The sequence below is a fragment of the Podarcis gaigeae genome (assembly GCF_964106915.1).
Source record: "Podarcis gaigeae genome assembly, chromosome: 11".
Taxonomy (NCBI): domain Eukaryota; kingdom Metazoa; phylum Chordata; class Lepidosauria; order Squamata; family Lacertidae; genus Podarcis; species Podarcis gaigeae.
The window spans coordinates 50,951,895-50,971,442 of NC_139687.1; the positions used below are offsets into that span (position 1 = coordinate 50,951,895).

Here is a 19,548-nt window from a genome sequence, read left to right on the forward strand (position 1 = left end):
CCCACTTGTGGAGAGATTTTACTATGCTGCAAATCTTGAGTTGACTCGAAAAGCCAGCTGAAATAAGAGCATAAGAGCAGCAGCCCTGCTGGATCAGTGAAAAGGTCCACCTAACTCAGCATCCTATATTCACTGTGGCCAACCAGCTACTCATGAGAAGCCTGTAAGCAGGACATGAGGGCAAAAGACCTCTCCTGGCTTGCGATCCTGGTAATCAGAAGCATATTGCCTCCAATACTGGTAACCATTGGTAGATAAATTCATAGTGGATAAGGCTAAGCATGTTATGCATTTAGGGAAGGAATACATGATTTAAGCAGTGCTCAAACCACAATGCAGTAAAAGCAATTTTACAATGCTGTAAAAGAACAAAATTATGACCGCGTTTGAAGGCCATAATTTTAAAGCATATTTTTCTAGAATGTATAAGTAAATTAATATGACAGCAGTAACTCTATTAAAAGATCTGTAGGCCTAGTGTGGCTTCGAATGCATCGCCAATAAACAACAGGAATAGCACAGTGCACTATTACACTCACCTACTTAAAAAAAAGCACCCCAACATTTTAAGGAGGGTATCCCATACAAATAAACTGAAATGCTTTTGCCATGGTGTGAATTAAACCATGGGCCACGGTGATCGATTAAAGTGCTAAACAGACATGCCCATCAAACCATGTCCTGTACGCCTAACATATTCCTATATACATCTACGGGATCATCCCAGTTTAAAACGAGTAAGGATAGGAGTCTAATGCTGTTTCGTCACAAATCACTGAATAAAGTAGGAGGCAAACCTTTTTATTTCTTTTTTTAAGCAGAGCCCAACAGCCAATTAGTGAAAGCCAAAGCACTGCCACTGAAGGGACTATCATCTTGCAAATAACGCCAGGCTGAGTACCGTGTGTTTTCAGCTCTTATGAAGTGCCTGTTGATTTAGCAATATTGTGCAATCAGTTGCAATAATCACACAGTTCATTTTCATTTTCAGCGACGCAACTCGTCAGCTCGCCTCTTCAAAACCGCGACAATATTTTTCTTCCAAAGTGTGGAAATCTGCTAAAATCTAACACACAATGTCCAGCCTTAAAGCAGCTATAGGTCTCTGTCCAACATATAATAAATGTTATCCAGAAATGCAGCAGTTGTACTAAAGCTACATCACTTGCTTTCCAGAGCCGAGTAGCAATAAGATAGTATGTTTTATTATGAGTGTCATGGAGACGGTGTGAAAAATCAAGAGCCACAGGCAGTAAGCAGCAATGGGTCAATAATGTTCACAGAGACATTGTGTAGATAATCAACAACAAGGCCTTAGGTTCTCTATGCACTGCAAACAGCTGAAGGGCAAATCAATACAGCCATGGGAAGGACACTGCCTTGTTCCACTTCCCACAATACACTACCCACCACTACAGGAAAGCACCCTAAAAATGAAATGAATTCTAACTTCATCTGCAGCAAAGCACAAGGCAACTGCCATTAAAAGCATTTTATACACCAACGTTTGTAGCAGAAAAGAAAAGAAATCTAAGGTATAGAACATGAAAGTCCAATGGAAACAGATCTAAACAGTGAGCGATGACTGTAAGACAGGAAATGGTATGTACTCTGAATACTTAACGTGCAATACCAAAAGGAATGCAGCTGAACTCTTAAGAGAGAGATCTTTTAAAGATCCCTCCCCCCAGCTGCTACCTGGATTCCAACCAGGCAATCACAATATTAAGTTTTTGAAGTTGCCCATTTAGAAAACAACACTTAACGATCAATTGCCTTTAAAATTAAGTAGGGAGTAACAGTCTTAGGTTAATAGATTTATATGTACAGATTGTTACAAAACTAATGAATCAACGTAACAGGATAATATTGCAATGCAGATCATTGTTGCCAGAGGCAATATTTTGCACACAGTATTAATAAATGACTACTTTTTTTAAGTATGTGGTGCTAATTTTACGAAACCGTTCAGTAAAACGAAACAAAAAATGTATTGGAAATAAATGTTGATTTATTATTTCTCAAGGAAAAGGCGATTCTCTGCATCCATCATGGCATTAATCACTAGATGCAATCTCCAAGTTTGCAATATAGAGCCATCATTGCTCGGGACCTGATTAAAAATGTGCTGAAAAAGGAGAAGAATGCATACAAAAACAACTGGTCTGCTTCTAAAAAATCCAAGCTAAAGTAACCTTTTGTCTCCCTTTGTTCAGACAACAGAAGTTTGTTTCTTCACACACCAGAAATTATTCATTGCATTTTGGAGGGATATGTATACAAAGTAAAGAACATGAAAACAACCTAACAAACCCAAGGCGATGTGAATAATTAAAACAACAACAACAACAACAACACATGTACTGTCAGCTACTGCCGGATATGATTTAGAGGGTTGTATATGAAAAATTGATAGAAGAATTGATGCATACACAGTCCAAGAATGTATGGAGAACTGAGTGTTAACTGAAGCTATGACTAATAGGCAAAGCCCACCAGACTGTTTTAACTACATGCCATTAAATTATATCACTAAAATATGAAGCAAAAAGCATAATGATTTGGGCATTGCCTGCCTTTTTACAGAATCACAAAAAACTAAAAGAAGTCCTATAGAGCAGGTACATCCCTCGTGGAGGTGAGAGAAAGGATACACAGTATGTTTATTTTAATGCAGAAGAAATTTAATTAATTGCATCAACAGAATATCATGCTAAACAAAAGTATCTTGAGACATGCAATGGTATTTTATTAGTATAGGGCAGTATACAAATTTAATAAATAATAACGATAACAATAAAATGTTGTTTGTAACAACAGCCTTGTGCTACTGTAAAGCTGCAATCTTGAGCACGCTTACCCAGGAGTTCACCCCAATAATAATAATAATAAACCCCAGTGGGCTTTGCTTCTGAATTCATATTTCTATGGAATATATAATGGATTTCCAGGCAGCTGATTATAGGTTTGTTTACTCTTGGATAAATAGTTCTAAACTAAACTAAACTAAACTAAACTAAACTAAACTAAACTAAACTAAACTAAACTAAACAAAACAACTAAACTAAACTAAACTAAACTAAACTAAACTAAACTAAAAACTAAACTAAAAACTAAACTAAACTAAACTAAACAACTAAACTAAACTAAACTCAGGTGGTTTCATAGCAATGTAAGACACCCTTGGCTTAGCCCAATACAGTCATACCTTGGAAGTCGAATATAATCTGTTCTGGAAGTCTGTTCGACTTTCAAAACATTTGGGAACCAAGGCACGGCTTCCGATTGGCTGCAGGAAGCTCTTGCAGCCAATCAGAAGCTGCAGAAGCCGCAATGGACATTCAGGTTCCAAAGAACGTTCGCAAACTGGAACAATCACTTCCGGGTTTGCTGCGTTTGGGAGCCAAAACGTTTGTCTCGCAAGGCGTTTGACTTCTGGGGACTACCCTCCCTGCAGATAACTTTCCAATGTTTTAAAACAAGAAAGCCAGATTTTCAATCAAGTGCCTTCCTTCCCTCATCCATGACTCACCCATCTGTAAATATCCCCAAGTGACCTACCCGTTCAACACTCACAAAGCCCATCCATTCCCTGATGACAGGGCAAGCATTAAGGATAGGCATGGCTGGACACTTGCTCAGACCCACATTCCTGCAGCCTCATGGCCCTGCTGTTACCCCCCTGCCTCCTTGCTGTCACTACCTTTTCCCTTGCCCACCATCTCAAAGTATTCTCATTTTCTAAAATTTAGAGAACATGAAAAGGGTACAGCCTAAATCAGCATTGGCTATTTTCACCTACATTTCTAATTACTCTATTTTTCTGTGTTTTTTTCCCTAAAAAATAATGTCGAAAATTAGGGGGCGTCTTATACACGGGGCCATCTCTTCTCATTTTCTTAAATCTGAGTCCCCCAAAATAGGGGGTATCTTATAGACAGAAAAATACGGTATTTTCTCCAATAATATTGGGGTAATGGGTATACAATACCGAGACTTCTTTGGGATAAGAGGAGAAATTGAAACAGTGGTCTTTCCTATGCAGACTTTTGGGACGCAATATGAATAATTGGCTTTACACTTTTGGTTGCAATGAAAGAAAGCAACACATTTGGAGACTGAAGAACATGAGACATACGGCTCCAAGAGGAATGGCAAGTTTTTAGGAGATGATAATTCTGTTCAATGGGGCTTCAATAACAGCGAGGGGATGCCATTCAAGGACTGACTGCAGATTTGAAGAGGCCCACGGCACAGGATTCTCTGTAGTTCAGCAAAATCTAGAGGGACACAGGTTCTCATCCCCTGCTGTAAATTAAGATTTTTAATTTAACACTGCAGTATCCAAATATCTGCACTATGATGCAAACCTTACTGAAAACACAGTGACTCTAGGTTTGGAATCAGTGTAATTTAGCTCAGATACAAAGCTTTCATGTAGGTTTGTTTCCTCTGCAAGATTTCCCATGCAGACGTAGCATTGGCTTTACAGTCTGCATAGGGCTGAACACGAACACTTCAGAAGGCCTTTTAAGGCATCACTTGTAGAACATAAGAAGTTTATCTGCCAAGGACTTCTCTGACATAAATAGTGATGGAAAGCACAACTGTTCTATAGGCTAGAACAAGTCTGATGCATATGTTTTGTTACTCGAGTCTGATGCATGTAATTTGTTTCTACGTATTGCACTAGACTGACATCTACTGGCACAACACAAGCATTACACAGTATTACAATTCCATTTGAGGGCTACAAACCAGAGGAGGAAGCATGGTTATAAACTGGATCCCAATTTGTCTGCTTCCAAACCCAGTGTAGCTGCACAAATTGATCGTATAGTTTCACCTTAAGGCATGTGTGTAAGCCGGCAACTTACGCCCATTTAACTTGAGCGCAGTCAGTTTTACATGTGTGGCAAAATTAATTAATTAATTAAAGGGGTGAGGGAAATGACTTTGGCAATCCCACGTGCCATTGAACCCAATGTGTTTTGACTCTGTGCAGGTATGTCTTTAGGCACGATCCCTGGAACGTAACCCCTGCGTACGTTGCGGGCTTACTGTATGCACTGCAGACAAGTTGTTCTCCCTTGCACTCTAGCATCAGGGTAAGGCAAGAAGTTTAAAATCTTGAAATCTAGTATCAGCAAAGGGACTAAAATTATTCGCTTGCAACAAAGATGTGTCATATTTATAAGAGGAAGTGTTGGATTCTTTGGGGACCTGTGAATTACACATTTCATTTGGGGCAGTTGCCAGCTTTGCCACTGACATCTGCACTACATTAGGTGCAAACAGACACCCAATGTGGCCACTGGGAGCCACAACATTTCAAAAGCGACTACAAGAACAGGAGCAGGAGAACCACATGCTTCCTGAGAGCAACAGCTAACAAGTTCTCCAACGGGCTCCTATAATTGCCAGCTTACTAAATAATTAACAACAAACTTATTGAAATCATTTGTCAAATGGAAGCAGCTAGAACTCCCTTCTTGAAACTGAACCTTATTTACAGGAAGGGATGCGTCCCATATTCCAGTGTGGATAAGCAGTTAAGTTTACAGTGATACTAACGTTTCCAGCAGCAAAAGCATTAAGTTAAAGGGACCTAGCTTACAACAGATGCTGCAAATACCATTTCCCAGAAAATGAAGATTATGATACATGTTTGTCACATCTCTTTGTGTTATTGTTTCTAATAATAAAAAAATGCCCAACTGGACCATGCAGAGGCTAATCTAGCCCTGCATTCTGTTTCCAACAGACACCTGTTGGATCATGCCAGGAACTCACAAGCCGGGCATGAAGACAAGATCTCTCTAGATTGGTCCCCAAACAGTAGATCAGGGCTGGAGGAACCTGTGACCAATTACAGGCCAACCTGTGATCACTGACCATGCTGGCTGAGGTTGATGTATATCAGAACCCAGCAACATCTGGAGGACCAAAGGATCCCCACTGCTGCAGTAGATCTTTAGTGGTGCCCTGCCTCTGAATATAAGTGGGTTGCATTTAACTTTCATAACTATTAGTCATTTTGAGAAAATGTTGAGTGAACCAGGTAGATAAACCCAACAGGTGTTGTTAAAGGCACCATGAAGTCATTTGGCTGTAGGGAATTCCTAAAGTTCGGGGATTTCTGGTAGTTACACTTGCCACACGTCAGGAAAATTCTTGACATGTCATGGTTTCGGGTGTAAAAATGGTGTCAGGGGGGGATTTTCCCAAATTAGCAAAATGTCAGGGAAAACCTGGATGTAGGGCAACACGATGGAAAAAAGCAGGGGCAATATGGCAGCCCTAATGGTAGTTAGCCATTATTTGTGGCCACCACTCTCACACATTCATCCAAGCCTTCTTGCACAAGCAGAGGACTTAGGGGAGGCAAGACATCAACTCCTCACTTCATGAGGTAATTTATTGCTGCTTCTGAGAGTCTCCAAAGCCTGGAGAGCAGTGAAAGATCCACCCAAGTGCCTGGGGTGCCAGAGAAATCAGGGAAGGATAGGGGTCTTTCTCCCCCATCCAGCACAAAATAAGACATGTTGCTTCCATGTTTTCTGTGGAGTACAGAAGGTCTGGACGGAGAAATCTCATTCTGTTCCAAGCAGCAAGATCATGAGGAGCCTCACTTGACACTTTCATTCTATCTAGTAGGATCTGCTAGTGTTGCCCACAACCCTCCTGTTTGCCACACACTCAAAAGCAAATCTAGTGCACCCTAAATCTCTTACATAGCAACCATAAGTTTTCCTGGTCAACGTCGAAAGGAGAACGTTGGATATGCATTTTTGAAAAATGGAAAGAAAACTACCACTTATTCTGTTGTATAATTTGTTGATAGTTTTGTTGTCTTCCTATGTACATGAGGACCTGTGCCTTGGATCCATGTTTTTGTAGTGCTATCAATCACCGGATGATTTTTACACTGCAAGCTATCAACGAAAGCTTTAAAAGTTTTGGGTTGGACCCTATTTAAAAAGAAACTAATTCAAGAGGGCCCATTTCAGTTGTACTGAACTCCACCCCCCGGAAAATGTTGGGGGGGGGGGAAATGGAGTAGGACTTGGGGGGGGGGGAGTGATCAGATGGAGTGGTTCCCACAGCATTCCCTCCAAGCCCATTTGTGCCTATGCAACCCCAAACCATAATAATAGTGTGAATCAGTCTGTCCTTGAGTGTACTTCTAATGAGAACATATTTTCCTCACTCAAACATCCATTTCCCGTGAATATAACCAAACCGGCTGATGGAGCTGTTCATACGAATTACCTAAAAAGGCTTGGATTTAGTTGTAGTCATTTAAAAGATGGTGCCATGTTAAACAACAAAAAAAAAACCCAAAACACTTCTGGATAAAGGTACAAATATAAGCCAGTTATTTGCCTTTTTCAAGCTTCCCGTTGCCGAAACACAGAATGCATCCTAAAAGGTTGCTGGGAGGAAAGGGGGAAAAAGTCAGGAAGATAAGATACTCCAGCATGTCTACTGAACCAAGGGCAAACCAAGCCAGAGGGAAGATTTTCATTGCAGATTCAGCCATTCATACAGAGATGTAGCTGTAAGCACTTGCCCAGCCTGCCCATCAACACCTCTGACCTTTGTTAGCTACTTTAGACTCACAGACACATTTTTAAAAGCACATTTTAGAATCCATAATGTGGAGCCATGCTTTCTAGAACTAGTGGTGGAAATAAAACTCAGTGTATTTACCCTGCAGACATGTTAGCAAACTAACTGTGGGAGGGAGGGAGGGACACAGGATAAACTCTTCTTTGTGCTATTGTTTGAAATAAAGGGGGAAGGCACAGAGAGTAAAACAAATGAGAATAGAAACATCATTTGCTAGCCAGTCTTAAACCATGGTTTGTTGTTGGATTACAGGTTGTGGCTTGTTTGGGAGTAACAAACCACGTTCCCAAGCATCTTGGTTTGTTTACTTGTCAGCACAAGGTGAGGACTGAAGTGGAAGCAATTGTGTTGTATGTATGTACCAGCTTCCTTTATAAAGTGAAGCATTTTTGGCTCACTGTTATGTGAGAACATGACCATGTGTGAGGGTTCCTCTGGACCACTGAGGTCATTCATGCTTGAAACGCCTTCGTTCAAGATGGATCAATCAGGTGTATCCCCTGATAAGAGAATAAAATCCCTTCTTTTGCCTAACAAAACAGGAGCTGAGACACCAAAAGATGACCAGCTATTTGTGTTTCCTCTGATGTTCATTGTCAGATGTGAAAATTGTCTCTTAAGAGGTCAGCACCGGCCATATTGGAATGTTAAATTGCATTTCAATTTATTGCCAGCCCACGGGTTTTCTTTCAGTGAAGGATGCATGGGAGTAAGATGCTCCTCTTATGAGATGTGCGTTTTATAACACATAGACAAATAACCTAGAGCAGCAGTTGGGAGTCTCCAGCCTGCAGGCAAATTTGGCCCAAGCGAGGCTCTTTCCCCCAAGCCACGCCCACCTGCCCTCCACTTGACATCATATATGATGTCAGGTGTGGGGCTGGTAAAGATGGAACTCCATGCTGAAAGCGGGGTGTGCAAACACAGCCTTTGCAAGTGCTGACAATCACCTGGCTGGTGGCGCTAACCAAGATCTGTCCTGACAGGGTATTGCCTTAGGAACAATAGGGAAGCAGAGAGGCAGTTGGGTTACAGGGAACCTCCAAAAATCTTGCGAAGCAGTTCCTCTTCCTGTGGTGAGGAAAGCCACACCTCCAGTGGGGAAGAGGGGCAAGGACCAGAGGATGCTGCTGGGAGCCTCAGCACCGCTCCTGGCCAAGCCGGCCAGGAGGGAAGCACACCCCTTCCATTGCCCACCCTGCGCAGAGCTGTAAAACGCAAAGAAGGAAGGAAAAGGCTGGGGGTGACTAAGCTCTTATGTTGGGGGAGGTCCCAGAAACAACCACTCCCTGATTCTGCTAGCGATTGAGGCAAACATCAACTTGTGGCTCTGCACTGTAAATAGTTCTGCGCCAAATTAAAGCCTGTAAAAGACAGGTCGGAGTCCTGACTGGTTACTCACGAGCAACCACCATTGCCATCTGACATGTCCCTTTGCCTGCTTGGCTTGAAATAAAGGGGGAAATGCTTCCATTGACATCAGGGTGAGGCCGAGCGATTGGCAGGTGGGAGGCATTGCTGACCTGCCAAAATGATCTGTGGAGGTCACAGGACCTAAGCGCCACTGACTGGAAACAGTTCCCTGCACCTCCCCCCCCCCCCATTGGGATCTGAAGAAATCAGCACTACAACTATGGCACTTGGGAAGAACAGAGGCTCATGTTCTAAAATAAATAGGGTATTTTTAAAAACGAAGAAAAAACAACTAAAGATTTAGCACGTAATTTTTAATGCAGCTGAGAGCAAACTGGAATAGACTGCCTCTTCCCTAAGTAACTGGGATATATGGGGGAGGGGGAGGTAAGGTTTGTATATGTGTGTCTTGAGAACACAAGGAAAAATAAGTATCAGAGGATCCTGACTTATGGCTCCTAGCAATATGAGAAGGCTGGTATCTGTCTCTTAAGATTAGACATTTTTGTTTTTTTCTGCTTTGGTAGAAGAACCTGGTGTGTTTTTGACCCAGTGGAATAAATTTACAGTTTGATCTTAAGTACCTTTACTGTGTGATTAACTTAGTAGTAATTGTGCTTACGGTCGCAGGTTAATTTCAACTACTTTCTGGTGATGATTACTTGTAATGTTTTTAATCTATTGTGCTTGCTTTAAAAAGCCTTTATATATATAAGAGAAATACAGGCTTGTATATATTTAATGATCTCACTAAAACAGCTCTACTTCAAACAGCAGAATTAACAGGGTGGGGTGGGAACGGTATCTGAAGTAAGCAAAACACTCAAGATACCCTTTGAGAAGTTACGGCTTTTTTTCGGACAGCTATTATTAACCCATCTGTGCTCGCCATTCAGTTACAGCAAATGAAAACAGTAAGACTCTATATACATTGAGTCCTTCATTAAACTATTGATCTCCCTTAGCATTATCCATAATGTTCCAGCGACTCAGCATGTCAACTGGCGCAGAGCTAGTCTCTTTCCTTTCAATAACTTCCACAGTTTACAGAGAGGAGATCACAATGATTTATTTACCTGACATTTTCCAGTCCGGATGTCGTAGAGGGCCACTGAACCATGGCGAGATCCAACTGCTATTCTGTGGCTCCGCTCATAATAGCTGACCATGTAGAACCTGAATTGAACATTAGAGCAAGGAACGAGTAAGATTTGATCAGACGGTGTGGGATGCAAAACTTCTTCTTTTTTACTACATTCTGGTAATTAATAGCACTGCTAGTATCAACGTTTTATTTCACAGCCTAGTTCTGCAAATCCACTTTAGCTAGGGATATGCAAACGGCTTTTCTAATGGCCCTGGCACCCTTGTCTTGCGGCTCTGCACCTTACTAGATGAATGCACCTATCCAGCTTCCTATGCAACAATTTAAACTGAATAAAGACTCTTGGCAGAACATAGAAACTGCTCTGAATAGACCTGACTGGAGCTCTCTCTCTCTTTTAAAGACTATAGGATATTTATTCAATCTGCCCAGATAAGATTTTCCTTTTTTCCCCTTTTTTAAAAAAGAATATTTATTAGCATTTTCACAAATTTTATAAAACACAAAAATCACACAAAACGGACACAAAAAGTAAAATCCAAAAATACATATATAAAAAGAAAAAGAAAGAAAAAGTAAAAACAAACAATAATCACATGTATAACTTCATTCCCTTATATTCGTGAAAATATCTTTCCCGACCTCCTCGTACCTTTCCACACTGCATTCCATTCTCTAATTTATTATCTTCAACAAATCCTTCCCTTAATTTTAATTAAATTTCTTAAAGTTTCCTTCCATATTACATGATAATTACAGCTAGCAACCCCTTAATTTCAGAATCAACTTCATCTTAACATTCAACAAGTTTATAATGTTTCTTAAGATAATCTTTGAATTTCTTCCAATCCTCTTCCGCAATCTCCTTCCCCTGGTCTCGGATTCTGCTGGTCATCTCTGCCAGTCCCATATAGTCTATAACTTTCATCTGCCATTCTTCCACGGTGGGTAGCTCTTCTGTCTTCCAATACTTTGCAATAAGTATTCTTGCTGCTGTTGTAGCATACATAAAAAAAGTCCTGTCCTTCTTTGACACCAATTGGCCGACCATACCAGATAAGATTTTTCTTGAAACACATATAGTATTTAATTCTGGGGAATTTATTTCTTCATCCCACACTTCTCCTAACAATCCCATTTTTATTTTAGTTTAGCCAGGCTGTTCTTTTTTTATTTTTCTTAAATATTTCATATATATATAAACACACAGAGTATGCAAAAAAAAACAACAACCCCAAACAAACAAACAAACAAAAAACCACATACATGAAAAGAAAAAGGAAAAAAGAAAAAGACAAGTACCCCCAAAACAAACATTTTCAATTACACTTGTACGTAAGGAGTACAAGTTGTCTTTTTACAGTTAACTGGCTTGACTCCTTGATTCATAACATGACTTCCTGCTATTCTTGAATGTACTTAGTAGTTCCTTATTCTAAATATCTGTAATCAGTTGTTAAATCTGTGGAGAAACATTCTGGTTGTCAGTGGGATTTTAATCTAAGCTAAGCCTAGTGATGGTCTAGGAACCTCCTTTTTTCATGTAATTTATAAAAACATCCCATTCTTATTCTCTCCTTTGAGTGATTTCTTATTGAGTCAATAAGTTTAGCTAATTCTAGATATTCACTTAATTTTAAGAGCCATCCTTCCTTTGTTGGTATTGTATTACATTTCCAGTGTTTCACTATCACGATCCTAGTTGCCGTGATTGCGTATAAAAAGACTCTTTTGTTATCTTTTGGGATGTCTGTAGTGAAAATTCTTAATTAAAAAAGTTCTGTATGTGTGTGTGTCTAATCATTTTTTTAATTTCTTCATAGATCATGTCCCAGAATGTTTTTATTCTGGGGCACGTCCACCACATGTGGAAAAAATTCCCCTCTTTTTGATTACACTTCCAGCATTTATTACTGATTATTTTTTTTTTAGCCAATTTTGCTGGTGTCATATACCCCCGGTACATCATCTTTAGGAGGTTTTCTTTAATCGTATGCCGTGAATCTAATATCGTGTTTCCAAAGGTTTTCCCGTTTTTCTAGCTCTATATTGTATCCAAAATCCTGTGCCCATTTTACCATTACATCTTTGACCTCTTCATCTTTTAGATGCCTATTTAATAATAATTTATACATTTTAGACAGATTTTATATTATTATTTGAGAGGAGTTCTTTATCTAGTTCAGAAATTATCTTGTAAAATCCATTTTCCCTTTCATCAGGTTTGAAAATTCCATTGAGTTGATGATATTGTAGCCAACTTACGCTGATATGTTTTAATGTGTCATAGTCCTTTAGTCTTAAGCTGGTTATCTCGTTCTTCTAATAATTTTTTATATGTCAGCCAATTGCTACTCATGTTTTTCCTTTTAACCGCCATTGCCTCCATTGGTGATATCCACCACGGATATTTTTGGCTCTAACAATTTTTTATTTCTCTCCCACACCTCGAATATTGCCTTTCTAACAATATGGTTTTTGAAACCCTTATGTATTTTCACTTTTTCATAACCCAGATAACCATGCCATCCTACTACGTTATCCCTTACTTCTATATCTAACAGGTTGGCATTCTTTAAAAGCATCCAGTCTTTTAACCATACTAAACATGCAGCTTCAAAGTATAACCTAAAGTCTGGCAGTGCAAATCCACCCCTTTCTTTTAAGTCCGTTAATAATTTGAATTTGATGCTGGGTTTCTTGTCTTGCCATATGTACCTCGCCAGGAACCTATGCCATTCTTTAAAGCAACTAATTCCATTTATAATTGGGATGGTTTGGGGGAAAAACAAAACATATTTGAGAGGACTACCATTTTAACTGTCAATATTCTTCCAGTTTAACAATCCCATTTTATCTTACCCACAACCCTGTAAGGCACATGAGGTTGAAAGTGCAATAATAATAATAATAATAATAATAATAATAATAATAATAATTTATTTATACCCTGCCCATCTGGTTGGGTTTCCCCAGCCACTCTGGGCAGCTTCCAAGAAAATATTAAAAATACAATAAAACATCAGACATTTAAAAACTTCCCTAAACAGGGCTGCCTTCAGGTGTCTTCTAAACGTCAGACAGTTGTTTATTTCCTTGACATCCGATGGAAGGGCATTCCACAGGGTGGGCACCACAACTGAGAAGGCCCTCTGCCTGGTTCCCTGTAACTTTTGCTTCTCGGTGTGAGGGAACCGCCAGAAGGCCCTCGGTGCTGGACCTCAGTGTCTGGGCAGAACGATGGGGGAGGAGACGCTCCTTCAGGTATACTGGGCTGAGGCCATTTAGGGCTTTCAAGGTCTGCACCAACACTCTGAATTGTGCTTGGGAGCCAATGACGCCAAGACAGGTGTTATGTGCTCTCGGCGGCCGCTCCCAGTTACCAGTCTAGCTGCCACATTCTGGAATAATTCGCCTAAGATCACCTAACAAGTTTTGTGGCTGGGCAGGTATTTGAACCCAGGTCTCTCTGGTCAAACTCTGCAAGCTGCACTGCAATGGCAACCATTAGGAGCAGTGATATTTTTCTAGAAAAAGAGGTGCCGGAACTAACCATGAACACCTCCCTCGTTCTCTTAGAATGGCAATGGCACCTACCCTGAGGTGCTGGAACTGAGTTCCTGTGAGTTCTGGCTAAAAAAAAACCTGTGTGGTTTTGTTTTTCTGTGATACACTCCTTTTGCAAGGGTAAGCCCATTCGAATGTGGATATATGCACAACTCTGGCTACAATCGAGGAATAACAAGCATATGCAGCACCAAAGACCCAAGCAAGCGAAAATAACATTATTCGTTTCAGCACACAGTTCCATATTTCTGACTTCACTGTGAGAGGAAATGGGAGCTAGGATACAGCATCCATATGGAGGTTAGATACAATATTTTTTTGCCTCCCTCATTCGTTTCACATGCAACTGATAACAGCTGGATTGCTGCTGATGGTTTAACTAGGTGGTGATCTGGTGATCAAATGCTGATCATTGGTTTACTGATTGCCTGCTACAGTTTTCTGCACTGAAGGCCTGATTTGCCACTATATGAAGGGATTTCCCCTCCTGCCACCACAGCACAGAAGCAGGTAGGCGATTTCTGTCTGTTCCTGCATGGCAGTGTGTAGGCGATGCTAACATTAACTGCACTTGCTTACATTGGAATTCCAAAATCTCTTCTCTTGGAAGAGGGATAGATAGATATAGAAGAGTACAGTGGTACCTCGGGTTAAGTACTTAATTTGTTCCAGAGGTCCGTTTTTAACCTGAAACTGTTCTTAACCTGAAGCACCACTTTAGCTAATGGGGCCTCCCGCTGCTGCCGCACCGCCAGAGCACGATTTCTGTTCTCATCCTGAAGCAAAGTTCTTAACCTGAAGCACTATTTCTGGGTTAGCGTAGTCTGTAACCTGAAGCGTATGTAACCTGAAGTGTATGTAACCCGAGGTACCACAGTATTGCAAACAGCCCCAACCAACCTTCTTTCCAGGAAAGATGGTACGAGGGAGAAACAAATTCCTGATGAAAACAAGAATATGATGAGGAAAGAATAGATTATAATGCAAATATTGGCATCTTTTATTTTTCAGCTGCAGTGGGGGGCAAAACACAATGCAGTACTGAAAAAGCGATTCTGAAGAGCAAGGAGGTTTTAGTCTAAGGAATTCTGATGCCTGAGGCACAGAAAGATGTCCATAATTATTTAATACAGCTGAACAAAACACAGGCAACAAAAATGAAAAGGATTCTAAGATGTTGCTTTGCTGCAGTTTGTTTTTTTGTACAACAATAGATTAGGGAGAAAGCAACAGGTGGCTCTGTGTTTTCTTGATTGGGATTGAGTAGAATTTGGGGAGCATAATTTCATACACAGTTTGCACCAGCAAAGACTTCTCTGCACAGGAATGCAGTTTCGCTCTAATGCAGCCTTGCACAATCTGTGACACTACCAAGCTAAATGCAACGAAGAGTATCCTATAAGGGAATATAAAGCTGGGGGCAATTTTGTAGGGCTGTGTTAACAGTTAACCTTGCATTCTGGACGTTTGCAATTTCTCTCGCAAAAAGGCAGTGGGTTGTTAATGATGACACGACAAAGTGACACCCAAGAACCACTGAGGTTCCTGATTTCTGATCCTTCATGGCAATGGTCCAGCACACAGAGATCTACTTAGGATATACCGGCACTACAAGTTTCTACCAGTTTCATACTCGTTTAATTTGAGGAGAGTGTCTTTTAATGGTGTTAGTTTTTTAATCTGTTGTTTTATCTTTCTGTGTGTATCTGTAGGTTTTAAGATTTTATAATTCTCTATTTTGTTCTGAGCCAGGCTTCCTTAACCTTGGCCCTCCAGATGTTTTGAGACTACAATTCCCATCATCCCTGACCACTGGTCCTGCTAACTAGGGATCATGGGAGTTGTAGGCCAAAAATACCTGGAGGGCCAAGGTTGAGGAAGCCTGTTCTAAACCATCCTGGAAATATTTATACTGAAGGATAGAATATCAATTCATGCAGTTGAAATAAACACCCCTTAAAGCTTTTGCTACTTGCATGGGATTTCCAAAACAGTGTGGCAATATTCACATGCAATACTAAGCCAAACATCCTGGCATAATAAGCAAAGCATGCACCAGCATGCAGCCCCCTGGCTCCTCCCTCCATGTGCATGGCTGAACATGCTGGGATCCAGCACTTAACCATATCTTCCTATTACGTGTGAACTTGAAAACTATGGTTTGTGACTTCAGAATGAACCAGGAGAGCAAGTCCTGATTTAAAGTTGGCTTGATATTCTGGCTTGGTTTGAACCAGGCTGGGTTTGCATGGATTAGAAAGCTATGGTTAAACGATGAATCCTAACTTTGTCAGTCACGTTCACAAAGGAAGAAGCAAAGTGGTTGCAAAGGACCTGCGTGCTGCTCAGGAATCTCCCAGCTTATTAAATCAGGATTTCTGTCTTAGTATGAATTCAGTCTGTGTTTCTGTGTGCACAATCCCCTGACAATTTACAATAGCTGGTGCAGAGGCCTGTTCTTCTGCATCACCACCATTGAGGTCTTGCATGCTGGTATTTTTTTTTTTTACTGGTGTTACTCTATATCAATATTTTTATTTTTGTAAGAAAACAGTATAACTGAAAATGCTTCTTGACAGAAAAATGAAGGGAAGGAAATGTGGCTTGCCCAACATCAGACAATCAAGATGGGAAACAGAATCGTTTACAACTACTACAACAAAAATATTAGTAGAGTCAATACAGAAGAATATTCCTCAGAGAACAGGAACAAAAATATTTTTCTAGCTGGTTTCCCAAAATTTCATTCTTACATATATGTATTTTTAAAGCTAGTTGACCACTAAATTTATAAGAACTTTTAAAATATAATACATAAATTAAAAACACACTGTCTTGAGAGTATTTAAAAATATTTGCTACAAGCATTCAGATGGTGTGCATGCAATGGTACTAATAATAGATGATCCATTTTCTTTGACATGCTTTTACTGAAATGTGGAATATCTATTTACGTATTTGCCACTCTCCATCTTAAGTCTTCCTAAAGTATGATAGATTTTATCTCATAATGCCAACTTTCCAGTTATAGACATTCAGAGTAAGTTTATCTTAGCTAATTTCACTTATTCTAAACATGTCTATCTTGGACAAGATTTTATCTTAACATGAATGATTTTGATAGGTTTGATAGATTGCTGATTTGTCATATCAGTAATTGTAGTTAATGCAATTATTTGATTTAAATTATATCTGGAATTGCCAATTACGTTGTGAATGCTTGGTCATGTTCAGTCATTGGTGATCTAATTATTGCATTGTAATGGCCAATTGGCTAAGCAATAAATTTGAAATTCATACATCTATACTTAAGAGGTTCCATAGAATTTGTGTTTTGTGAACTGTCACAGTTTCAAAGTTGACATATGATATGACTGTTTGAGAAGGACAGGCCATGGCAAATAAATTCACATAGCGAAGGGCAATGTTTGCACTTGTTTTGAATAATCAACCTCAAGGTGATGTTGGGACACAGGCACTCTTTCCTTTGGTATAAATAAGCTGTTTGCTTAACACCTATTTTATCTGGAATAAAATAAGCCATGACTCAAGCCATTCTATGGTAATTCTTTCAAGTCATTGTCTATATTTACAAATAAATAGAGGGGGGAACTAGGCAATACTTATTTAAAGAGTGAATAAGATTGGATTCCAAATATTTACAATAACCCGAGTGCAACCATAAGTGAACACTTAGGTTCACACTTCTGTACTCCCTCGAGAAGCAGCCTTTTGTTGGCTACAGATGCTGCCAAGTGCTGGCAAGAGGAAATGGGGATGTGCAGAAATCAGTGCACACAGCTAAAGATGCCTAGGGAATCTCACACAGAAATCTCTCTTCTCACCACCCTGTTAAACTGGAGCTCTAAAACAGAGGTCAGAAGGAGGTCTCCATGGTGGTGGTGGGGGGTATGCTGTGGACTAGCATTCTCCCTATCAGACTGGCTGCTGATGCTTTTGTTGACTCTAGGAGATGAGGTTGGAACTCAGGTATTGGATCCTGGAGACCTGAACTGAAAGATTCAAGCAATAGGAACTGGGCATATAAGTGGAAACCTGAAGCACACCTTCTGTTAGGTTTGATTCACTGTGACCTGAGGCTGAATGGACAGCCTTTTTCACGATGACCTTTAAGGTCAGAATTCCTGGTGTTTTCCCTCTCCTCTGGCTTCCTCTCTGTCACCATGGGCATTCCCAACCCCCTCACTTCAGTTTCCTAGGAATCGACTTTCTCTCTTCATTGAGTTGCATTTTGTTTCCTGTTTCCTCTCCATCTGCCTCCCCCTCCCTGTCCCCAAACAACTATAGCGCTTGTATTTTTATTTAGTTAATATACAAATCATTTATAAGCCACTTAAAAAAAAAACCTCTAAGCGGTGTACAATATAAAAACAATGTCATCAAAACAAAAACACAACATGAAACCAAAGCAACAGTCAAAATAAAAAACCACACGGAACAAATAAACAACAGGAAATTGGGGGGTTCAGAAACATAAATCAAGGTCAGAGCTCAAGGAAAGTCTGGGAAACCAAGGATGTACTAGAATAAACACCTCCACTGATACTCCATCAATATTGTTACCATTCTTTTCAATGATTCTTCAGCTGTAGCTCCTCACTGAATTTTAATCCCAAATATCAAACAACTACAGTTCAGTGATACCAGTCCTTTTAAAGCAAGGCTCATGGTAATGATTGTATTGAAGATTTTGCTGAATTAAGGCCTAAACAAGAGGAGGCCTTGCTACTCCTAACATTTTCAAAATGTCAAAAACTACATTACCCTATGCCTAACACAATTTCTACTACTATTCTATTGTTTCAGCTTGCAGGATCCCTGTCTGGCATTTTAATGGCACATTCAGTAGTCAGAATACAAGATTAGCCAAAATATCAGAAGATATCGGTCTGAATAAAACACTGTCAATAGATACTGGATTTGACCCACAGAGTTCTGTGCAACAAATGGTTCAAGAAAGCTGATGAAGATGCATATCCCTATATGATTTACGTTACAGATTAAATGGGACATCCCCACTGCTACTTGTGGGAAAGCCGATGTGGATTACATTGGCTGACTGTTCTCTTGATGTGCACTGCAATCCTGAAGCGCAGTTAGATAATGATAGCAATTAATATGAAATATGAGGCTCACCGCCACTGAAGCATACATACATGAGTTACAAAAACAGAGTGAAAATGTAGATGCTCCAAATCAGGTCTGCAATGTGCAGACTTTTAAAACTATAAGGTGTAGGCCACAGTTTTAGCAAGGCGCCTAATTTATGCTTGCTAAAATGAGATGCTCGCCCTTATTAAGATCCAGGAATTGAGCTTCCTTGAGTTTAAACTAATTTACTTCTCAATGCGGCTGAACTGCTTTGCAATTTAACTTTTTTTGCTTTGATCTGCAAAGGTTGCTCCAGGGCAGCCTTAGTTCTGGTAAACAACATTGCATGGGAATCTTCATTGAACATGAAGTTGACCAGAACAAAGGCAAAGTCTAAAAGATTATTAAAATTTCAAATAAAAGGAGGGGAGACGATTAGTCTGCAAACCAGTAATTTCTTTGTGTGTGCAGGGTGGGGGTTGGGGAGGGCTACTTGGAAGGGAAGGGGGTTGTCCCTTCCAAGTAGCCCCACCCCACCCCATCCCCATAACTACTTCTCCAACAGTTTGCCTTCCTCCAGGGCCAACTTGTAATAGAAGAATGGAAGAGGAAAGGCAAATTGTCAGGGTGGCCACAAATATTCGTTGATCTGTGAGTTCTAATATAACAGACGGATCTAATAAATCTGCACGTGAGAGTACCGCTGTGTTGATCAAAGC

The 19,548-nt window shown here is 40.1% G+C and overlaps 1 protein-coding gene across 5 annotated transcripts in view; it reads right to left on the reverse strand.

The window, feature by feature from the left end:
• The window catches only part of WDR7 (WD repeat domain 7), a 214,968-nt gene that overhangs the window by 33,780 nt on the left and 161,640 nt on the right, over positions 1–19,548 (reverse strand). For all 5 annotated transcript variants that reach the window (XM_083702562.1, XM_083702561.1, XM_083702565.1 and 2 more), the window contains one exon: positions 10,122–10,221. In XM_083702562.1, coding sequence (XP_083558688.1) covers positions 10,122–10,221 — 100 coding nt within the window. The remainder of the gene's footprint in view (positions 1–10,121; positions 10,222–19,548) is intronic.